Below are 21905 nucleotides of genomic sequence, written 5' to 3'. Positions count from 1 at the left end.
TGCCAGACGCCTCAATCCCGTTTGGGGTGGGCACAAACAAATCGCCTCCACGTTGCCCTGTCCCCCACCATTTCACTGCCCCGCTCCCAACTCACACCCCCCTCTCTCATGTACCTCTCCACCCCATCCCTCCATCTCATCCTTGGCCTCCCCCTCCCTCTTCCCCCCTCCACCTCACTCACATACACTCTCTTCGTCAGTCTTTCACCCTCCATCCTCTCCACATGGCCAAACCACCTCAGTGTGCTCCTCATAACGCTTTCTATCACATCCACATCCACACCACAATGCTCCTTTATATCTTCATTCACCAGCCTGTCTCTCCATGTGACTCCACAGGCTCCTCTTAAATAACTCATTTCCACTGCTCTCACTCTTGACTTGTGTCCTTCCAACAACGTCCAAGCTTCGCTTCCAAGCGTTAGAGTTGGTATCACAATACTGTCATGTAGTAACTTTTTCACTTCCATGCTCACTTCCCTGTTTCTTATCACTGCTTTTCAAAGAACCAGCAACCTTTCTTCCCTGCTGTACCCTTTCAAGCACTTCACCATATATTATATACAGTAGGCTCGCCCAGTGCGTGTCATCACAGTGCGCGAATCTCATTGTGCACGAGTGACCAAAAATCATAACGAAAAACCTTGAGTGCGCGAGTTTACCCCATAAAACACGAGGTAGAGGCAAGAAGTGGCTTAAAAACGCCATTTTCCATCAGTACACGACCCCCCCTCCCCCCCCCCGACACAATGCGCCAATAGTGACCTAGAGGCTCATGGGGAAGGTGCTCAAGAGGTGTCTACAATAAGATATCGCCAATAACAGCTTCAATAATAACGTTTTCGGCAATAACAGTAAGTTAGAATAGATGCCCAGTTTCTATAATAATGATGTTTATTTCGTGAATACCGAGTTGTTATACTGCCAATACGTCCATAACAAGATGAGGAATGAAACAAACAAGCAAGAAGAGATGAAGGAAATTGCCGAAAATGCGAGCAGTAGCGAGGAGGAGAGGGAGGATCTTCCCCTCACCACCTCCCCTGACTCGCCCACCGCCATCCTCCACTGCCCCACCTGACTCACCAGCCGCCTCCCTTTCCACCTTCACAGCCCCAGCTGACTCACCTGCTTCACCTGGCATACCTGCAACCCCCACCATAATGACTGTTGCTGCATTCTGGAAGAAATGTAACATTCAACAGGCCGTAAATTTCTTCGTCAAAGCCTGGAATAATACAACATTGGCAACCGTTAAACAAGCGTGGTGCGGCCGGGGTGGTGGCGGGGGCACTGTAAGTGCGTTGCTGCGTCTCAGAACTCTTGTTGTTTAAATCCATCAGGCCTGTTGTCTACTGTTGTTAAGGTGACTGCCCATATTTTTGTTATTGCAGCTACAGTATATCTGTAGTACAATGTCTGAAAAATTTGACCTTTCTTATGTCTCTAAGGGCCAAAGAATGTCCATGTATGAGAGGGTACTGCCCATATGTAATTATTCCCATAAGATTATGTATTCCCAGTGCGCGAGGTCGTGGACCGCCCAATCTTTCGCGCACTGTGCGAGCCTAGTGTATATATATATATATTACACATATATATATATATATATATATATATATATAATACTGCATATATATATATATATATATATATACAGTAATCCCTCCAATATCTGACATAATAGGGCCATAGGCAGGTCCGGATAGTGGTCCTGTCTGGATATTGGGCCCCAGCTTATGGACTTGTACTTATGGACCCTAACTCAGAGAAACACCTATACAACTCCTTCTGGACATGCATAACACCTATTTAAGACCCAAATCACACCAATAAGGCACATAAATGACTGAAATAAATGCAAAAGAAGCATAAAATGGGGGTTTAGAGGTAGGTTCATACAATATTAAACATTCTAGTTACTGGCTCCTGGACTGGTACTTATGGACCCTAACCTAGCCTAACTCAGGAAAACACCTTCCTACTGCACATGCATAGCTCCTAACACCCTATTCACACCAATAAAGGACATTAAAGAGTGAAATGAGGTGTTTGAGGTACCTAAGTATAGTATGGAAAAAAGTACAGTATGAACATTCTGCTTACTTACAGCAAGTCCATGGCCATCTCGATGAATAACCACCTCCTCTCGGACTCTGACAGTAAGAAGGATTTCCTGAAGCACTTCCAGTACACTGTTCTTGAAGTCTTGCACTGAACTTAGTCAATCGCACTCAGAAGTCCGTTCTCTTCACAGTGCACACTCGTCTAACTTATGCTCCATTGTAACTTACTAAGTGTTGCACTTAGCACTTTAACTTGTCCCACTCTTCTAACCATTTTCTAAAGCAAAAACAAACAAGTCTATTTATGTTAAATTTTGTTCCAAATTAGTCTTTTCACTCACAACTCTAAATCCTTAACACAACACACTGTTTTTTTCACTGCACAACACTGTAAATCCCCGTGTGGTCTAGTGGAGAAGTTCTTGCTGTTTAATCACTGTCTGAGTCCGAGAGTATCACTGGCAGGTGACCTAGGGGTGCGTCGCTGGGTCGTGGTGATGGCGTACCCACTGCAGACGACTCTGAAGACAGACACAAACTCACATCGAGCAGTGACTCCACCATTGCTGATTTGCTGGGCTGTGGCTAGGAGCATGAGGGCCTGTCTTGGGGAGGCAACGGAATGGAGCCAGGGCTGGGCACAGCGGGGGTCACGAACCTGAAAAAGCTGTCAATCGTTGATTGACAAAAGGAACGACGATTCTGACGATTGATGATGCGCTGCCTGAAAGCACGCACTTCCTCCACAAGTCCCAAGGACCCCATCTCCCTGTCGCAGTCCGGGTGTTCCAGGTAGTCAAGAACGAACTCTAGGTGTTCCCAGAGTGTGCTCAGCATGGGGATGGCTGGAGTAGTGTCATGCTGAGAGGAGTCCGCATCATCGTTGCCGTCCTCGTCGGAATCTTCAAGCTCGGTACTGACACCTGCAACTGAAGACGCAATCTCGATATCAGACAATGTCTGATACCCAGGATCGCCCTCATCGTCATCCAACCACTCACGCACATCGTCCACATCAACATTGTCGCCATGCGTACGTAGCCGTGCATGGAAGTCATCCACGTCAAACCCTAGAAAATCATACTCCACATCCGTTCTGAGAAGCAGACGAAACCAGCCATTTTCTAGTCTTGACAGGGACTTCCTTCCATGCACTGGCCCAGTTGTAGATTGCAGACTTGATGTTGTAGCGGCGAAGGTTTTCCAAAGTCCGCTGGCCTCACGTGTCCAGTCCCTCCCTGCGCTCGTCCTTGTCCTCGAGAACAACCATCACCTCGTCCAGGAACTTCCGGCAGTATAGGCGCTTCGTTGCCACGATCACTCCTTGGTCCTTTGGTTGGATGAGAGCAGTCGTACTAGGTGGCAGAAACATGCACCTAATGCGGCCATTCTCAGCCACCAAGTCCTTGTCGCACGGGTGGGCAGGTACATTGTCGAGAAGAAGGAGGGCCTTTACCTGGTCGCGTGGGATGCCCAGTGTCTTCGTCTGGTAATTGATGACCTCCTTGACGAAGTGGTGGTGGAACCAGTCTTTGAAGATCTGGGTTGTAAACCATGCCTTCAAAGAATGGTACCAGATGACAGGAAGGACATCCATCACCCCACGAAGACACCGAGGCTGCTTTGCATAGCCAACAACAACGGGCTTAAGCCGGTGCATGCCGTTAGCATTGGCACAACACAAAGCAGATATCCGTTCCTTGGAGAGCTTGCGGCCAGGTACACGCTTCTCCGTCTCCTCGGCTAGAGTGTTCGTTGGCAGCGACCGATAGAATAGGCCAGTTTCGTCTGCGTTGTAGACTTGACCAAGAGTGAGACCCTCCCTGTCGATCAAGCCCTTCACCTTGTGCCGAAACTCGTCAACTCCATCCTCGTTAGCGTCCAATGCTTCGCCATGTACTTTACGGTTGGTAAGGCCATGCCGTAACTTGAACGCAAAGAGCCAACCCTCGGATGCCTTGAAGTCTAGGGCGTCGTGAAGCCTGGCGAACGTCTCAGCAGCAGCCTTCAGCTCCGTTCCACGTACCATCACACCAGCAGCACGTTGTTGTACCAAATCAACGTGGATCAGTCGATTTCTGCAAACTTGGGGGTAAACATAACCTTCCTTTCCACGTTGCGTTTGCTTCTCGACGAGAAGTCAGCCGCGTACTGCATGAGTTTGTCTCGGGATCTCTTATTATCGAACAAAGTAGACTGGGCCAGGTTAAACTTGCGGAGAATGCGGGAAGAAGACCACCCCGCATCTACTTTCTCCAATATCTCCCGTTTCTTCTCCAGAGTCAACACCACTTTCTTCCTTTCCTCAGGTGGTGGGGCCATCATCACACACACTAAGAGGAGGCCTGAGAGCAGTAGGAATGCCTGCAGCAGGTAAGGCACCACCACAAAAGCGATCACGTGGGCAGCCAGAACGACGAGCGTGCACTCGCGGCAAGAGACAGGCGGAAAGTTGGGAGGATGCAGGGGCGCTCTATTGGACGTCGGAGGAATGACACACCACAACAAAGAAGTCCCGCGCCGCGCACGGCAAGTTCAAATTACGGGCCGAAAAAAATTCGTTTTTTTTTTTTTTTTTTGAGGGGGGGGGTTTCCGGACCATTTTGGGAATATTGGATTCCGGGACGATTATGTCCGGGTAGTGGGGATGTTCGGATATTGGGCATCCGGATATTAGAGTGGTTATATATATATATATATATATATATATATATATATATATATTTGCTGTATGTATGTATGTATACAATATATATATACAGGAAACTCGCATGGAACACGTGGGTTTTGTTCCTACCGTGCCGTGTTAGATGCGAAATCACGTATATTTAAACTACTCTGTATTTTGCTCCCTAGACCCCCCAAATGTGTTGTTTTGCTGTTATATGTCACTGGTAATCACTAGAATGCACTTTAAGTGGTTAGAAGGTTTATTTAATGTTACATCTCACAAATACAGTGCTCCACAGCAAAACTTCAACACAGAAATACTGTACGTAAACACAAGGAAACATTCCGACGCCGATCATAGGTATTCATATAAATCAGGTTAACTAGCTTTATTTAATGCTTTATCTTTTTTGAGTGCATTAACTTACAAGTACATACCAGAACAGTACATATTTAACTTAGAAATGCAGTACTGTGGAGAAGCTGTACAGTAAGTCTTTAATGAACAAACAAAAAAGGCAATATTCCAACGCCGATCATGGGTAATCATATAAATCAGGTTAACTGGTTACAAGGCTTTATTTAATGCTTTAATTGCTTACAAGTACATACCAGAACAGTAAATATTTAACTTACAAATACAGTACTGTAGAAAAGCAGTACAGTAAGAGTTTAACGAACAAACAATAAAGGCAATATTCCGACGCCGATCATGGGTAATCATATAATTCGGGTTAACTGGTTACAAGGCTTTATTTAATGATTTAACTTTATTTAAGTGCTTACAAGTACAGTACATACGAGAACAGTAAATATTTAACTTACAAATACTGTATAGTACTGTGGAAAAAACGAACAAATAAAAAAGGCAATATTCTGACGCCTATCAGGTAAACTGGTTATAAGACTTTATTTCTTGCTTTAACGTTATTTAATAGTACTTTAAGTTGTACATAAACTTACCAGAACAGTGCAATACTGTAAATATTTAACTTACAAATACTGTGCTACTGTACTCGGGTATGTCTCACTCACTGAATAATTTCCCGCCTAGATCATCAGGTAATCAAAACAAACCGCGCGCTGCGGTGACGTTCGAGGATTTGATCTTTCAAAGGCCTCTCCTGTGTTAATTTGTAGTTTTCATAATGGTTCTTTAAAGCCCTTACCGTGTATAATTGCGAGCGCGTTCCAGGAGATCGTGTTCTGTGCGAGTTTCCTGTATATATATGTATATGTTTATACAGGGTGTAACGCGACGTATAACAAAAACTTACACCAATGATCTATCATGTAAATTTGAGTATATTTTGTTCTATAAACATATGCTCTCTGCGACCCCAGTTCAGTACCCAGCATTCTGCAGTTTTGTGTAAAAGCTTCGTCTCTTGCATGTGCCATTGGGTGAGAGCTTGGCAGGGCGACGGGAGACGAGTATTATTGGCTTATACTGTACTATACATGAAAATCCCATATCCTATCAGTACACACGAGTTTTAAGAAGAAACTTTACGTAGTCTATTGATTCTTTAACATCAAGTCATGCATTCATGCAATTCTTTTGCACAAATCGACTGTAATTAAGGATTAAATTCGAATTTTATGGCTTGCAATGGAGAAGGGAGGGAGGGAGGACAGGGTGGTGTGTTGTTGCCAGTTATGTCATATTTGGTTTGTAGGATGTGCTACCAGCATTATCATAACACCCAGAGCTCATTTAGTGAAAGAACATTACTGTACTGAGTGACTAGCCTCACTTTAAATCAGGAGTAATATTATTATTCATTACAATTTTTCTGCTGCAAGTAAACGTGGCACTATTTTTTTCATATGAAGACGTAAGAACAGTGATACAGGATTGCCAGTGTAACGCCTATGCAACTAAACCTATTTTGTGCTTCTACTTGCAGCACTAACATCTGGTAACATGATATCTAGCTACATTCTGGATATTTTTGCCATTTTTAGGTGATATTCTAAAGATTTTATCGTACTTTCTAGCGATGTTTTGCAGTGTTTATTATCTAGCGACATTCTAGCAAGTTTTCAGGACTAAACTAGCGAGATTGATAAGGACTTGGCAACCCTGCGTCCACTGTCATTTGAACGGGAACGTTTGCAAGGGAGGCACACGCTTCAATTACTGTTCTCCGCGTTATTGTTCTCCGCGTTCTGTTGTTCACCGGGTTCAGCTTCACATGTTCATGAAACAGCATGCTACGTACGTACAGCAATGAAGAATATGCAGATATCGTGTATTTTTTTTACGGGTTCTGCGATGGTAATCCCAGTGCTGCAGAGAGGAACACAGGTGGCCCCAAGGGCGCCACGTTTACTTGCAGCAGAAAAATTGTGATAAATAATATTCTTCCTGACTTAAAGTGAGGCTAATCTCCCTTTAGAATAACGTTTTTTAACTGAATGAGCTGTGGGTGTTATGATAATGCTGGTAGCAGCATCCTACAAACCAAATATTACATAACTGGCAACAACACACCAGCCTGTCCTTCCTCTCTACTCCCTTGCAAACCATAAAATTCGAATTTAATCCTTAATTACAGTCGATTTGTGCAAAAGAATTGCGTGAATGCTTGATGTTAAAGAATCAATAGACTACGTAAAGTTTCTTCTTAAAACTCTTGTGTACTGATAGGATATGGGATTTTCATGTATAGTACAGTATAACCTAATAATACTCGTCTCCGTCGCCCTGCCAAGCTCTCACCCAATGGCACATGCCAGAGACGAAGCTTTTACACAAAACTGCAGAATGCTGGGTACTGAACTGGGGTCGCAGAGAGCATATGTTTATAGAACAAAATGTACTCAAAATTACATGATAGATCATTGGTGTAAGTTTTTGTCATACGTCGCGTTACACCCTGTATATTTATATACCGGTATATATATGTACCAGTATGTATGTATGTATCTCTTGACAACTGTCTGTAGCACTACGCTTTCTATTAGGGGTAGCAACCATAGCATCCATACGGGACAGTTTCTAAGTTACAAGTTTCCGTATTTTACACACATAAAGTTATGACTTCACATAATATTGCGCGCTGCGCTGTTCGTTATGCACTTACCCTTATTTGGTGATAGCAGTGGTGTTTCAGTGGCTTTCATGCACAAAATGGAATGAAAGGCAGACAGTCACAGTGGTTGTAAACACTAGGGAGCCATCTTGGTTCAGTCATCTGACTGGAAGACTGTATGCATGGTAGACATGAGTTCCAAGTCACAAGCTGTCTCAGTATTTCACCTACGGTACAAAAAATTCTCACTTACTATCGCACGCTGCACTGCTGTATTTGTTACACACTTACACTTTTGTCTGGCAGTAGCATTCGTGTTTCAGTGGCCTTTCGTGCAGAAAATAGAACTTAAGGCAAACACAGTGAATGTAAACACAAGGTGACCATCTTGGCTCAGTCAGCTGACTGGGAGGCACCATTACGAGGTTACTGGGAGGCATCATTACCAGCTGACTCTGGGAGGCTGTGTACACACAGTAGACATGATTTCCAGGTCACAAGGTTCAGTTTTCCACACACAAAAAAGTTATCATTTCACTTACCCAGTAGTTTTGCACATTTCCCAACAGTATTTGTTATGCACTTACACTGTTATTTGGCGATGGTGTTTCAGTGGCCTTTCATGCACAAAATGGAACGAAAGGCAAACTTATTACAGAGCAGCAGACCGAAAAAGAACTGGGACGAGGTCATTGAGTGTAACCTCGGATATGGGAGTGAATGGAGAAGCTGCCGTAGATTGAGCACCATGGAGAGCTGCCATTAGGTGACCAAGGCTGACGCATGCAAGCATGTCGAAGCCTTTTAAAGCAAAACAAAATGATACTGTAGTCACCTAGTGTTGGCATCAGTGGAGGGTATAGCAGTACACTGTGCAGTATAGTGCACTTAATCCCATGTGATCTAGTGGTGAATGGCTCCCCCAGAGATTACTCCATCTCCACCAGCTTGGCCCCTATCACTACAGCAGTGAGCGAGGCAAGGGGGTGGGGGGCACAGACTTATTCACAACATTGTGGGGTAGCCACCATGTGGGTCACTAATGCACAATGCACAAATGTGTTCTCACTGTTCGTCATCCACATGAGAAAATGAGACAGCAATGGTAGGCTTGGTGCATTGGGTGAGCCGCTCCTTCTATGCTTTGTGTTTGGCTGGCATGTTGTGAGGTCTGCCCACGAGCTGAATAGGTCCTGTTTATGGTCCAGATGTTACACATCACCACCGAAAATGGTGCAGTAATGTTGATTGCTTCCTGTTTCTTAGCCAGATATTGCCTAATTTTCCTGGATATTTTAATAGAAATGAGCAAAATGTGCCAGATATTGCGTTGGGCTGGATATTGCAACGATGGATAGTTGGGAAATTACTGTGCTGTTTTTGTTTTGAGGTACTTTCTCAGCACAGTGATACTACACTATCGGTGTAAATATTGTACTATTTAAGACAGTGAATAAAATGTGGGATATGGGTGTATATATGGAAAATAATCATCATCCCAGCCTTAGTTCACACCTAAGAAGGTAAAGAAAGAAGTGCTAGAAGACTTTTAAGAATCTGGAGTCGTTGGGTAAAATAAACATTTACCATATTTTTCATCGTTACTCAGCCAGTTTCAGTGCAATTCTGATTATCGGATAATTATTCCCTTCCGATACTGATACCAGTATTAATCAGATTTTGCTTGCTGACCTACAGCACTATATTTTATGCTTCAGTTTCTCTTCACATATTTTTCCAGTCAGTTCAGTTCAGTTCATAATTTATCTCATGTCTTTCTACTAGTTGCAGTACTACTGTACAGTATACTTAATAATCATTTTTTACCTAGGTTATTTGAACTCTGTTGTACCTACAGTACATTTTTTTTAGTGTCACTCCCACAGTTATTTACAATAGATACAGTACTGTACTGATAAGCCTGGTGTAGACTTCATGCCTACCTTATTCCTAGAGTGGGTCATTAATAATTTGCAGTTGAAAATATGTAGTGTAAGCACAGTTCTAAAGCTTTCACTAAGGCATTTAATTTATTATATGTTTCAGGAAGATGTCTGCCCCAAGTCCAAGCCCAGGGAGTGCTGCTTCCCCCATGGGTCCCCCTCAGCAGGCTCTTTCACCAATGCCCCCACCCCAGGCCACTTCACCTGCTGTTGGACCACCTCAGGCACCTTCACCCATGGGACCACCTCAAGCACCATCACCCATGGGCCCCCCTGTAATGTCTCCGGGCCCTGGAGTGCCTCCTGCACAACAGGGGCCACCACCTGGGCCTGGCATGTCACCTCAGGGAGGCCCAAGTCCTCATCATTCCTATCCTCAGGGACCACAAGGAACCCAGGGGTGGCAGCAGCCACCTGGCTCATATCTTAACAACTACCAGCCACAGCCTCCTCAGCCCCAACAGGGGCCTTCCATGGCACCCAGCAGCCACCATCCTCCTCAAGGTCCACCAGGTGGTCCTCCAGGAAGTGGACTACCTCCTCCCAACAGCAGTGGTCTTCCACCATCAAGTGGAGCGGGTGGCCCCAATGGACCCAGTCCTAGTGGTGGTAGTTTTCAGCAAGAAAATCTGAATGCATTACAGAAGGCAATTAATACTATGGAGGACAAAGGTATGCAAAATGATCCCCGGTATACTGACCTAGTAAATATGCGGGCCAAGTATGGCAACATGAACATGGGGCCACCTCCTCCTGGCAGCAGTTCTAATGCCAGTGGTGCAACTCCAACTGGTCCCCCAGGCGGACCTGCTTATGGTCCTCCTGGAACTCCAGGACCAGATGGCCAAAGGCCAGGATTACTTAATCCTTCACAAATACAGCAGCTGAGAGCACAGATAATGGCATACCGATGCATTGCTCGCAACCAGCCTGTTCCAAGCCATGTGACTGCCCTGGCTCAGGGCCGTCGGTCAGAGCAAGACCCCAACAGGGGGATAGCTCCTGGGTTACCTGGGCCTCAGGGTCCTAATTCTGGGCCACCAGCATGCCCCCCAAGTGGACCTCCAACAGGTCCCCCATCTGGACCCCCAACTGGTCCCCCATCTGGTCCTCCAGCTGGCACTCCAGCTGGACCTCCCACTGGACCTCCAGGTGCTGGTCCTCCAGGACCCCCTGGTATGCAATACCCAAGACACCCAGGTAGGCATTTCCAAGTTTTTGTAATACTGTACTGCATATCATTAATATTAACTTTGGGTAAAGATAATATAGGCTGTGTAAAGTACAGGTCTACTCCGCTATATGATCCATAGCTATTCGATACCCTGCCTTAGTCTGTTTATCTACCTGTTTCTATTGCCAGATGCCTCAATCCTGTAAGGGGTGGCCACAAACAAATCGCCTCCATGTCACCCTGTCCCCCGCCATTTCATTACCCTGCTTCCAGCTCACACCCCCCTCTCTCATATACCTCTCCACTCCATCCCTCCATCTCATCCTTGGCCTCACCTTCCCCCTCCTCCCCTCCACCTCACTTACATACACTCTCTTAGTCAGTCTTTCACTCTCCATCCTCTCCATATGGCCAAACCACTTCAGTATGTTTCTCCTAATGCTTCCTATCACATCCACATCCACACCACAATGCTCCTTCACTTCCTCATTTGTCAGTCTGTCTCCATGTGACTCTACATCTATCTATCTATCTATCTATAGCCCGACGCCCCAATCCCGCAAAGGGTGGCCGCAGACAAAACGCCTCCAAGTCGCTCTGTCACCCACCATTCGACTACCCTCCCCCCAACTCACCCCCCCCCTCCCTCATATACCTCTCAACTCCATCCCTCCACCTCATCCTCGGTCTACCTCTCCCTCTCCCTCCCTCCACCTCACCTACATACACCCTCTTAGTCAGTCTTTCATTCTCCATTCTCTCCACATGTCCAAACCACCTCAGTGTATTTCTCCTAATCTTCTCAACCACATCCACATCCACCCCACAGCGTTCCTTCACTTCTTCATTCGTCAACCTGTCCCTCCACGTCACTCCACATGCTCCTCTCAAGTAACTCATTTCCACTGCTCTCACTCTTGACTTGTTCCCCTCTTGCAAGGTCCATGCCTCGCTTCCATACATCAGGGTAGGGATCACAATACTATCATGCAGTGACTTCTTAACTTCCATACTCACCTCCCTATTTCTTATCACTGCTTTCAGTGTACCAACGACCTTCCTTCCCTGCTGTACCCTTTCACGCACTTCATCCCCCAAAGTTCCATCCTTACTCATTACACTGCCCAAGTACTTGAATGCACCCACATTCTCCATATCCTCACCATCCAGCCTCACTGCACACTCTGTGACTTCATTCCTCGCAAACACCATAACTTTACTTTTGTTTACATTAACATGCTCCTCTCAAATAACTCATTTCCACTGCTGTCACTCTTGACTTGTGTCTCTCCAACAAGGTCCAAGCTTCACTTTCATTCATTATTATTTATATACAGTATATATATATATATATATATATATATATATATATATATATATATATATATGTGAGGAAGAAGGAACCAAAGGCAATGAGCCTGCAAAACTGTACTTTCCAAGAGAAAAACAAAATACAAGAGAGAGCCAAATTCAAGATCCATTCATTTCGAGATGCCTTGACACACTGTGTTTCAAAGACTGGAGATCATAGGAAGCAGGAAATACAGACAGAGGGAGACAGTTCCAGAGTTGACCTGTTGCATAAATGAAGGACTGGGAGAAACGATTAACTCTTGCATTAGAACAGAAAAAGGGTGAGAGTTTGCTGCTAGACGGGTGCTACGCGCCCGTCGTATAAGTGGAGGAATGCATGCAGACAGTTCAGAGGAACAGTGACCATTGAAGTAGCGATGGAAAAGAGATAAAGATGCAACATTGCGGCGAAGAGACAGAGGTTGAAGGGAGTCAGTAAGAGGGGGAGAGTTAATGAGACGAAAAGCCTTTGACTCCACCCTATTGAGAAGAGCTGTATGTGGGGAGCCTCCCCACACATGAGAGTTGTACTCCACACAGGGGTGGATAAAACCCCTGTATAGAGTCATCAACTGTGCAAGGGGCAAAGAAGGAACGGAGTCGGCTTAGCACACCCAATTGCTTGGAAGCAGATTTTACAAGAGATGTAATATGATCTTTCCAAGACAAGTCCCGAGCAAATGAAACCCCAAGCATGTTCAACGATGATGCAGGATTAAGTTGAGTATTATTAAACATAAGTGGGTATACCTGTGGAAGATTTTGTCGGGTTGATAGGTGCAAAAATTGAGTCTTTGTTGCATTAAAAACAACCAGATTATTTTTACCCCAGTCAGAGATATGAGCCAAGTCAGACATTAGGTGTGCCATAGCCTCATCCCTTGCCTGTTGAAGTAGCTGCTGAGATGGACGTTGTGGGATTGAATGGAAAGGTGAAGGGTGGAGTCATCAGCGTATGAGTGGATAGCGTTAGATGTACAGCTTAGGTCATTGATGAATAAAAGGAAGAGAGTTGGTGATAGGACAGAGCCCTGAGGAACACCACTGTTAATAGATCTACGAGAAGAACGATAGCCGTCTACAACAGCGGCTATAGAACGACCAGAAAGGAAGCTAGAGATGAAGGCACAGATAGAAGGATAGAAACCGTAAGAGGACAGTTTAGAAATTAAAGATTTATGCCAGACTCGATCGAAAGCCTTTGAGATGTCAAGTGCAATGGCAGAGCTTTCGCCAAAGTCCCGAAAGGAGTATCACAATACTGTCATGTAGTAGCTTTTTCACTTCCATGCTCACTTCCCTGTTTCTTATCACTGCTTTCAGGGAACCAGCAGCCTTTCTTCCCTTTTGTACCCTTTTAAGCACTTCATCCTCAAAACTTCCATCCTTACTTATCACACTACCTGAGTACTTAAACATACTCACATTTTCCATTTCCTCCTCATCCAACCTTACTGTACATTCACTGACTTCACTTTTCTCAAAGACCATAACTTTACTCCTCCCTACATTCACCTTAAGATTCTGTTTCTTACACACTCTCCCAAACTCATTCACCAAGCCTTGCAGCTCCCCTTCGTCTTCACTTGTCAACACAGCATCATCTGCAAACAACGGCAGATAGAGTTTCCAAACACTGCCCTTTCTCACTAGGGCTGCTCCAACATCCACTATACTACCTTGTATCTCTTTTTTAACCCCATCCATATACAGATTGAACAGCCATGGAAACATGACATCCTTGTTTCAATCCAACCTTCAAATAGAAAAATTCTTCAGTTCACTATCTACACACCCTGCAGCTGTAGCACTCTCATACATACTCTTCACGGCCTTCAGCAACTTCCCATCTACTCCATATATTCTTAATACTTTCCACAGTCCTTGTCTATCCGCCCTGTCATATGCTTTCTTCAAATCCATGGAGGCCGCATACAACTTCCTTCCCTTCTCTAGAAACTTCCACTAGAGATCTGAGAATGAATATCTGATCTAAACAACCTCTTCTCATCCTAATACCTCCCTGTTCTTCTCCAACTTATTCCTCTATTATGTCCCTAACTCTGTCAATAAGTATCCTACCATCTACTTGTCCTGTTGCACTAAGAAGACAAATGCCTGTATGATTACCACACACTTCATATTCCCCATGTTTTGTACAAGGAAATAATTATACCTGACTTACATTCCTGTGGGACTCAACCTTCCTTCCAGGCCAATCAGAATATCTTCCACATCCATTCTACTACTATATTTTCCCCATTCTTCAGCATTTCACCACATTATTTCATTAGTTCCTGTGGCTTTCCCCATTTTAACTTTCTTCATTGCTTCCACTTCTTCCATCCTACTGGTTTCTTCCTCTCTTCTCACATCCCTCCTGCTCCCAACCATTCCCCAGCCACTTATAATTGCATTACTTTCAATCTCTATGTTCAACAGTTCCTTAAAGTGTTCTCTCCATCTGGTCACTTTTTCTCCCTTCTCCACTAGTAATCTACCATTATTGTCTTTCACTCTCCATCTGACTTCTTTGGCATCATGTCTAACTCTCTTTACCTCTTTCCAGAACATTTTCTTACTTTCCATCCACTTTACACTCAAGTTCCTTCCAAATTCCTCATCCAATCTCCTCATTCTCTTACTAATCTTTTAACCTCTCTCTTCCCCTTTACATGTAACTCTCCCTTCCATCTCTCAACTTCTTCCACACCCCTGTTTCTCATCCACTTACTATATGCTTTCTTCTTTTGTGCCACAGCCTCTCTCATCTCTTCATTCCACCATGCTGTTCCCTGTACCCCCTTTCAACTTCTGTTCACCCCACACACCATCTCACATGCTGCACAGATTTCTTCTGTGAATATCTTGCACACACCTTCCACGTCCCCCATCTGCTCCAGTCCATATATATATTTTTTTTATGTGAGGAAGAAGGAACCAAAGGCCAAGGGCCTGCAATTATTGTTCCCTGCAAGAGAAAAACAAAATACAAGAGAGAGTCAAATGCAGATCTGATCATTTCGAGATGCCTGGACACAGTGCATTTGAAAGACTGAAGATCATAGGAAGCAGGAAATACAGACAGAGGGAGACAGTTTCAGAGTTGACCTGTTGCATAAAAGAAGGACTGGGAGTAACAGTAAACTCTTGCATGAGAGAGTTGGACAGAAAAGGGATGAGAGTTTGCTGCTAGACGGTTGCTATGCTCCCATCATAGAGGTGGAGGAATGCATGCATAAAGTTCAGAGGAGCAGTGATCATTGAAGCAGCAATAGAAAAGAGATAAAGATGCAACAGTGCGGCGAAGAGACAGAGGTTGAAGGGAGTCAGTAAGAGGAGGAGAGTTAATGAGACGAAAAGCCTTTGACTCCACCCTATTGAGAAGAGCTGCATGTGGGGAGCCTCCCCACACATGAGAGTTGTACTCCACACAGGGGCAAATAAAACCTCTGTAAAGAGTCAATAATTGTGCAGGGGTAAAGAAGGAATGGAGTCAGCTTAGCACACCTAATCTCTTTGAAGCAGATTTTACAGATGTAATATGATCTTTCCAAGATAAGTCCTGAGTAAATGAAACCCCAAGCATGTTCAAGGATGATGCAGGATTAAGCTGAATATTATCAGATGTTAGTGGGTATTCCTGTGGAAGATTTTGTTGGGTTGATAGGTGTAAAAACTGAGTCTTTGATGCATTAAAAACAAGATTATCTTTACCCCAGTCAGAGATATGAGCCAAGTGAGACATTAGGTGTGCAATACCCTCATCCTTTGTTTGTTGAAGTAACTGCTGAGCTGGACATTGCGGGAACCGAATGGAAAGGTGACGGGTTGAGTCATCAGCGTATGAGTGGATAGGGTTTGATGTACAGCTTAGAAGGTCATTGATGAATAAATGGAAGAGAGTTGATGATAGGACAGAGCCCTGAGGAACACCACTGTTGATAGATCAAGGAGAAGAATGATGGCCGTCTACAACAGTGGCTATAGAATGACCAGAAAGGAAGCTGGACATGAAGGCACAGATAGAAGGATGGAAACCATAAGAGGGCAGTTTAGAAATTAAAGATTTATACCAGACTCGATCAAAAACCTTTGAGATGTCAAGTGCAATGGCAAAGCTTTTGCCAAAGTCCTGAAAGGAGGATGACCAGGAGTCTGAAAGGTAGGTGAGAAGATCGCCAGTGGAGCGTCCCTGACGGAACCCATACTGACGATCAGAAAGAAGGTTGTGATAGGAAAGATGCTTTAAAATTTTTCTATTAAGAATTGACTCGAAAACTTTTGAGATACCGGTACAGGATGTTAAATCAGTTGGATGATAGTCAGAGGGTTTTGAATGGTCACCTTTCTTTGGGACTGGCTGAATGAGAGCAAACTTCCAGCAAGAAGGAAAGGTATAAGTTGATAGACAAAGGCAAAAGAGTTTGACTAGGCAGGGTGTAAGCACAGTTCTTGAGAACAATAGGAGGGACTCCATCAGGCTCATATTCCTTATTAATATTGAGGCCTGTGACGGCAGAAAATACATCAGCTGAAGAAATTTTAATGTCAGCCATGAGGAAGTCAGAGGGGGGAGGGGATGGAGGAACAGCACTGGAATTCTCTAAGGTGGAATTGGAGGAGAAAGTCTGAGCGAAGAGATATGTTTTATCTGTAGAAAAAATAGCTACAGAGCCATCAGAGTAGAAAAGAGGAGGGAAAGATGATGAGATAAAGTTGGTAGAAAGGTTTTTGACAAGGTGCTAGAAGGAGTGGGAAGAATTCGAGTTACAGAGTTGAGAGCATTTAGTACGGATGAAAATATTTTTAGCAGAGCGAAGAACAGACAGCATGATTACGGGCAGAAACGTATAAAAGATGTGATTCAAGGGTGGGTTGGCTCCAGTGCCTTTTATATGCCCTCTCCTTGTTGTGAACAGCATTAGAGCAAGCGTGATTAAACCAAGGCTTTCTTGCATTAGTCAGAGGAAATGTGATAGGAATGTATGCTTCCATGCCCGAGAGAATAACCTCCATAATGTGCGAAAACATGTGAATCACTCTCTCAGTTTAAAGTTGCATGGAATCATGCAAAAGCTGTAATAAATCTAGCTAAATCAAACTTTCTTCAAAAGCAAGCATCAAAACTACTTAACAACTCTAATGACAATAGAATATTCTGGTCAACTCTTTAATTCTTTTAATAATAACTTCAACAAGTCATCATCCATTCCCTCACTAAAATCTTCAGATGGCAACATTACAAGTTACCCATGTGGGAAAACAGATATTTTTGCCAGTACATTTGCCAGAAATTCTACCATAGACGATACCAGCCAGAATGTCCCAGTACTAGAACTTGACTCTCCCGAAATTGTTTCACTTAAAATACAGACAAGATAAGTAAAATCCATCCTAGACAATTTACCTACCGACAATACTCCAGACCCAGATGAAATTCCGCCAATTGTTTTGAAAAAGTGTTCCCTAGAATTTGCCTCCATTCTAGCTAAATTATTCAGACTATGCATACGTACTTCTTCATTCCCAAATTCATGGAAAGAAGCCAATATCCACCCAGTTCCGAGGAAAGGAAGTTTCTCTGACCCCTCTGATTACAAACCAATAGCTGTCACATCTTCCCTTGGTAAGGTATTTGAAACTTTAATAAGCACATTGTTAAACATCTTCAATCCAACAACTTAATTAGTGATAGACAATATGGTTTTCGCCACGAAAGATCCACCATTGACATACTCAATCTCCTAACTCATACCATCCATCAATCAATTGACTTACATGGAGAAACTCATGGAGTACCCCTTGATATTTCTAAAGCTTTCGACAGAGTGTGGCACCGTTCCCTGCTATCCAAACTCCCTTCCTATGGACTAACGTCTTTTGTTCCTTTGATTTCCTCATAGCTCAGTGACTGAAAAATAAGAGTAAAAGTAGATGATGTATATTCCAATTTCCACTCAGTCAACGCCGGCATGCCACAGGGATCAGTTCTGGCACCAACCTTGTTCCTGGTTCATATTAATGATCTCTTATCTGTCACCTACAATCTCATCCACTCATATGCAGATGACTCAACACTCCATTGTTCATTCACACTCAGACACCCATTTACAAAGTCTAATATCTCTACCTCTCAACTCAGTACACCCATCTCCATAAATCAAGACCTATCTATGATCAGTGAATGGGGACAAAACATCCTTGTCTCATTTAATGCTAGTAAAACTAAGTATATACAATTTGCTAATACAGTATAGAGATATTGCCAGATTCGTATATTACCTTCAGTGGTACTAATATTCCCATCTCCAAAAGTATTGAAATTCTCGGTGTCTCACTTAACAGTGCCCTCAGCTGGACCTTTCATGTTAGATCACTTGCTAAAGCTGCCTCAAAGAAACTTGGATTATTGTACAGAGTCCGTATCCTCTTCACTGACGAGCAGTTGGCTATATATTTATAAGAGTCATGTGCGCTCTCAGCTTGAATATTGCTCCCCCTTGTGGAATGGATGTGGAGAGGTTGCATTAACCCCTACACGCCAGGGGTTTTCCGATGTTGCACGCTCCTCCTTACGGGGGATATCCGTGACAGAAAAAAATACCCCTACTTTAAACCCTAATATCTGCCAAACTATAACAGCTAGAGAAAAAAATAAAGATACATAAGAATCACCAACTCTTTCTCTTTCAAATGAAAGTATCCCCACGTCTCTAGGTGGTCCCGTTGATGAGTAAGGATAGGTTAAAGTTCAAAGTGTATTGGGAAGACCCCTGGGGCTATACACGTCAACCGGCGTTGCTCCGCGTCCAAAATTGTGACTGCTACACACGTCAGCCGGCGGTTAGGGGTTAAAACAACTAGACAAAATTCAGAACAAAGCTGTTAGAATTATTAACAACCCTGCCATTACAAATAAACTACCTCCCATACAAGTAAGAAGGAATGTTGCCTCCCTTGCATTATTTTACAGATATTTTTATGGTAAATGCTCAGACGAAGTTGCTTCCATGGTGCCACCTCTCCATGCCTTCCCTCGTGCTACACAGGCATCTGGTAGCGCACATGACTGGCATGTCACTCAGCCATATTGCAGAACTTCTGCCTATCAGAATTCTTTTATTCCCCGAACTGCATCTCTCTGGAACTCGCTTCCCCAGAGTTGTCTCCCTCCAAACTTCAACCTACAACTGTTCAAGTCTAACAGTTATAGATATTTTATGAACCGAGGACGCCAGTAATCTGGTGTATGGATTATTTTTTTTTTATTCATTTGTTTTTCCTTCCTCTGTTCTGTTATTAAAAAAAAAAAAAAATAATAAAGGCACACTCAGATGGCTTCCGGCCATGGAAGCAATAATCATTCCAGGCCTGAGGTCCTCCCAATCACTCCTCCACTTCCCTTTTATATTCTGCCTTTTTTCCATCCTCTTTTAGTCTTTGCACCCTCTTTGTATGAATTGCTTCCTCCTGTCCTTCCCTTCTTCTATTTCTCCATTTCATTTAGACCTTGATTCTGACCACCATCAAGTGGTGATCAGAAAGTCCACTCCTCCAGCCTCTATATACTCTTGCATCAATTACACACCTCATCCTTTCATCCACACACACACATAATCAGTCATTGCCTTCCTTTCATTCAGTCCACCACCCACCCTTCTCATCACTCGCCACGTATATCTGTCTTAATGATACGAAAAAATTAACACCCTTCCCCACCTATCGATGGCCGGTCCCCGGTTATCCGATGTGTTTTTTTTAACTGATTTTGATTATATTTCAGATAAATTTTGTTTTGAGGTTGATTTGCAGGTAAAAACCTATCGTTAGGCGGGGTATCGTATATCGACGTAGAGTTAACATGTAAAGTAATGGGATGTGTTTTTCAGCCTTGGGTTTCCCCCCAAACGAAGTCCAAAACCCACCCAAATGAGCCTAGTAGCAAGTTTAAAGCCAATCTAAATGGCCTTACAGCTGTAGAAGAAGCTACCCAAAGCCTAATACCTGTAAATAGCTCACTAAAACCAACAAATAAAATCTGAAAATCATCAAATACAGGTCTGGAAAAAATCAAACTTAGTAAACTGTACCCGAAATGACAACGTTCACCCCACCTATGGCAAAAACACATTAATCTATGTCTAAAAACAGTTGATAAGTCAACCTGAACATAATCTCAGTCTTAAATATCATCAAAACCTGTAAAAAAAATAAAAGCCATCGTTAAACTGGGGTTTGTCCATCATTAGGCAGGGTATGATGGTATTTCTATCCCCATTTGTTAAGCCGGGGTATCGCATCTAGGGGTATCGTGTATCAAGGTATACCTGTATAAAGATTTTGATTATATTTTAGACTTAAATTTTGTGTTTTGTTTGATTTTCAATGTTTTTAGCCTAGATTAATGTGTTTTAGTCATAGGTGAGGTGAACACTGTCATTTTTGGGTAAAGTTTATTAAGTTTGATTTCTTCCAGACTTATTTTTGAAGATTTTCAGATTTTATTCTGGGTTGTAGGTGAGTTATAAACTGCTGTTAGGCTTAGTCTAGGTTGTTTTAAAGCTAATTGGGGGTTTAGGTGAGCTAGAAACTTGTTTTTGGACTCATTTGGGTGGGTTTTGAACTTGGTTAGGGGGGGGGAATCCCAAGGCTCCCAGACACATCCCTATACTTTCAGTGTTATAACATCCCTGTTTAATGATACCCTGACTCAATGATGGGTTTTTCCAAATGAATCCCATTGTCATTAAGGGGACAACATGTACTTACCTGTATTTTTTACGATCATCCATTGTCATAGCCCTTGAATTCATAATGAAAAAGATTGTGCGAGAACATCCTGTTTTATTCTCTGATGTTTATAGGAGGAATGCCAGTGGTACGTCCTCCTTACACTGGTGCCAGTCCCTCTCAGACACCGCCCCCACCTGCAAGTGTTATGAGTTCACAGCCAGGACCCACAGGACCAATTCCAGGAACAACACCACGCCCTCAGGTACAGGTCTTTCTTGTTATCAGTGGGATTTACATTCCTAAGGTTCTGAGGATATGCAAAAATTTGTTGATACTGATTTTCCAGTGGACACCTCTATATATTCGGTATGTACAGTATATAAAGTAATCCCTCCAAGATCCGATGTAATAGAGCCAAAGGCATGTCCAGGACTTGGGAAAATGTCCCCTGGACAGGTACTTATGGACCCTAACCCAACCTAACTTTGAAAACCACCTAACTAACTCCCTACCAGACCTGTACAGCACCTATTGAAGACCCTGTTTACCCAAATAAGGGACAGAAACCATGAAAAGGAACCAGAGAATGAGAAATTAGAGTGAGTAAGGAAAATATTTAACAGTGTACAGGGTACTTACGACACGTCTGTGGCCGTCATGAAGATGAACCCGCCTCCTCTATGGCTCAGACAGTGTTGAAGGTGCACATGAGGTATATACAGTAATCCAGTGTTGTGCTGCACTTAATTCTTAGCACTGTGAATTATAATTGTTTAACAAGGCACATTCTGTTCTTACTTGCATGACCCCAGTTGCAACATGCTAGTGTTGCACTCTGCACTTAATCATTTGCACTCTGAATTCTAATTTCTTAACACTGCACAACACTGTAAATTCCCATGTGGTCTAGTTGCGAGGTATTGCG

The 21905-nt window shown here is 43.5% G+C and overlaps 1 protein-coding gene across 1 annotated transcript in view; it reads left to right on the top strand.

Moving 5' to 3' along the window:
• The window catches only part of brm (ATP-dependent helicase brm), a 243139-nt gene that overhangs the window by 8609 nt on the left and 212625 nt on the right, over positions 1–21905 (top strand). The window contains exons 2-3 of the mRNA XM_080272398.1: positions 9821–10917; positions 21112–21242. Coding sequence (XP_080128524.1) covers positions 9825–10917; positions 21112–21242 — 1224 coding nt within the window. The 5' untranslated portion in view covers positions 9821–9824. The remainder of the gene's footprint in view (positions 1–9820; positions 10918–21111; positions 21243–21905) is intronic.

This window comes from Coenobita brevimanus, chromosome 50 (genome assembly GCF_032717465.1).
Source record: "Coenobita brevimanus isolate Jiangsu-jjx chromosome 50, ASM3271746v2, whole genome shotgun sequence".
NCBI lineage: Eukaryota > Metazoa > Arthropoda > Malacostraca > Decapoda > Coenobitidae > Coenobita > Coenobita brevimanus.
This window is presented reverse-complemented; position numbering and strand designations above follow the sequence as displayed.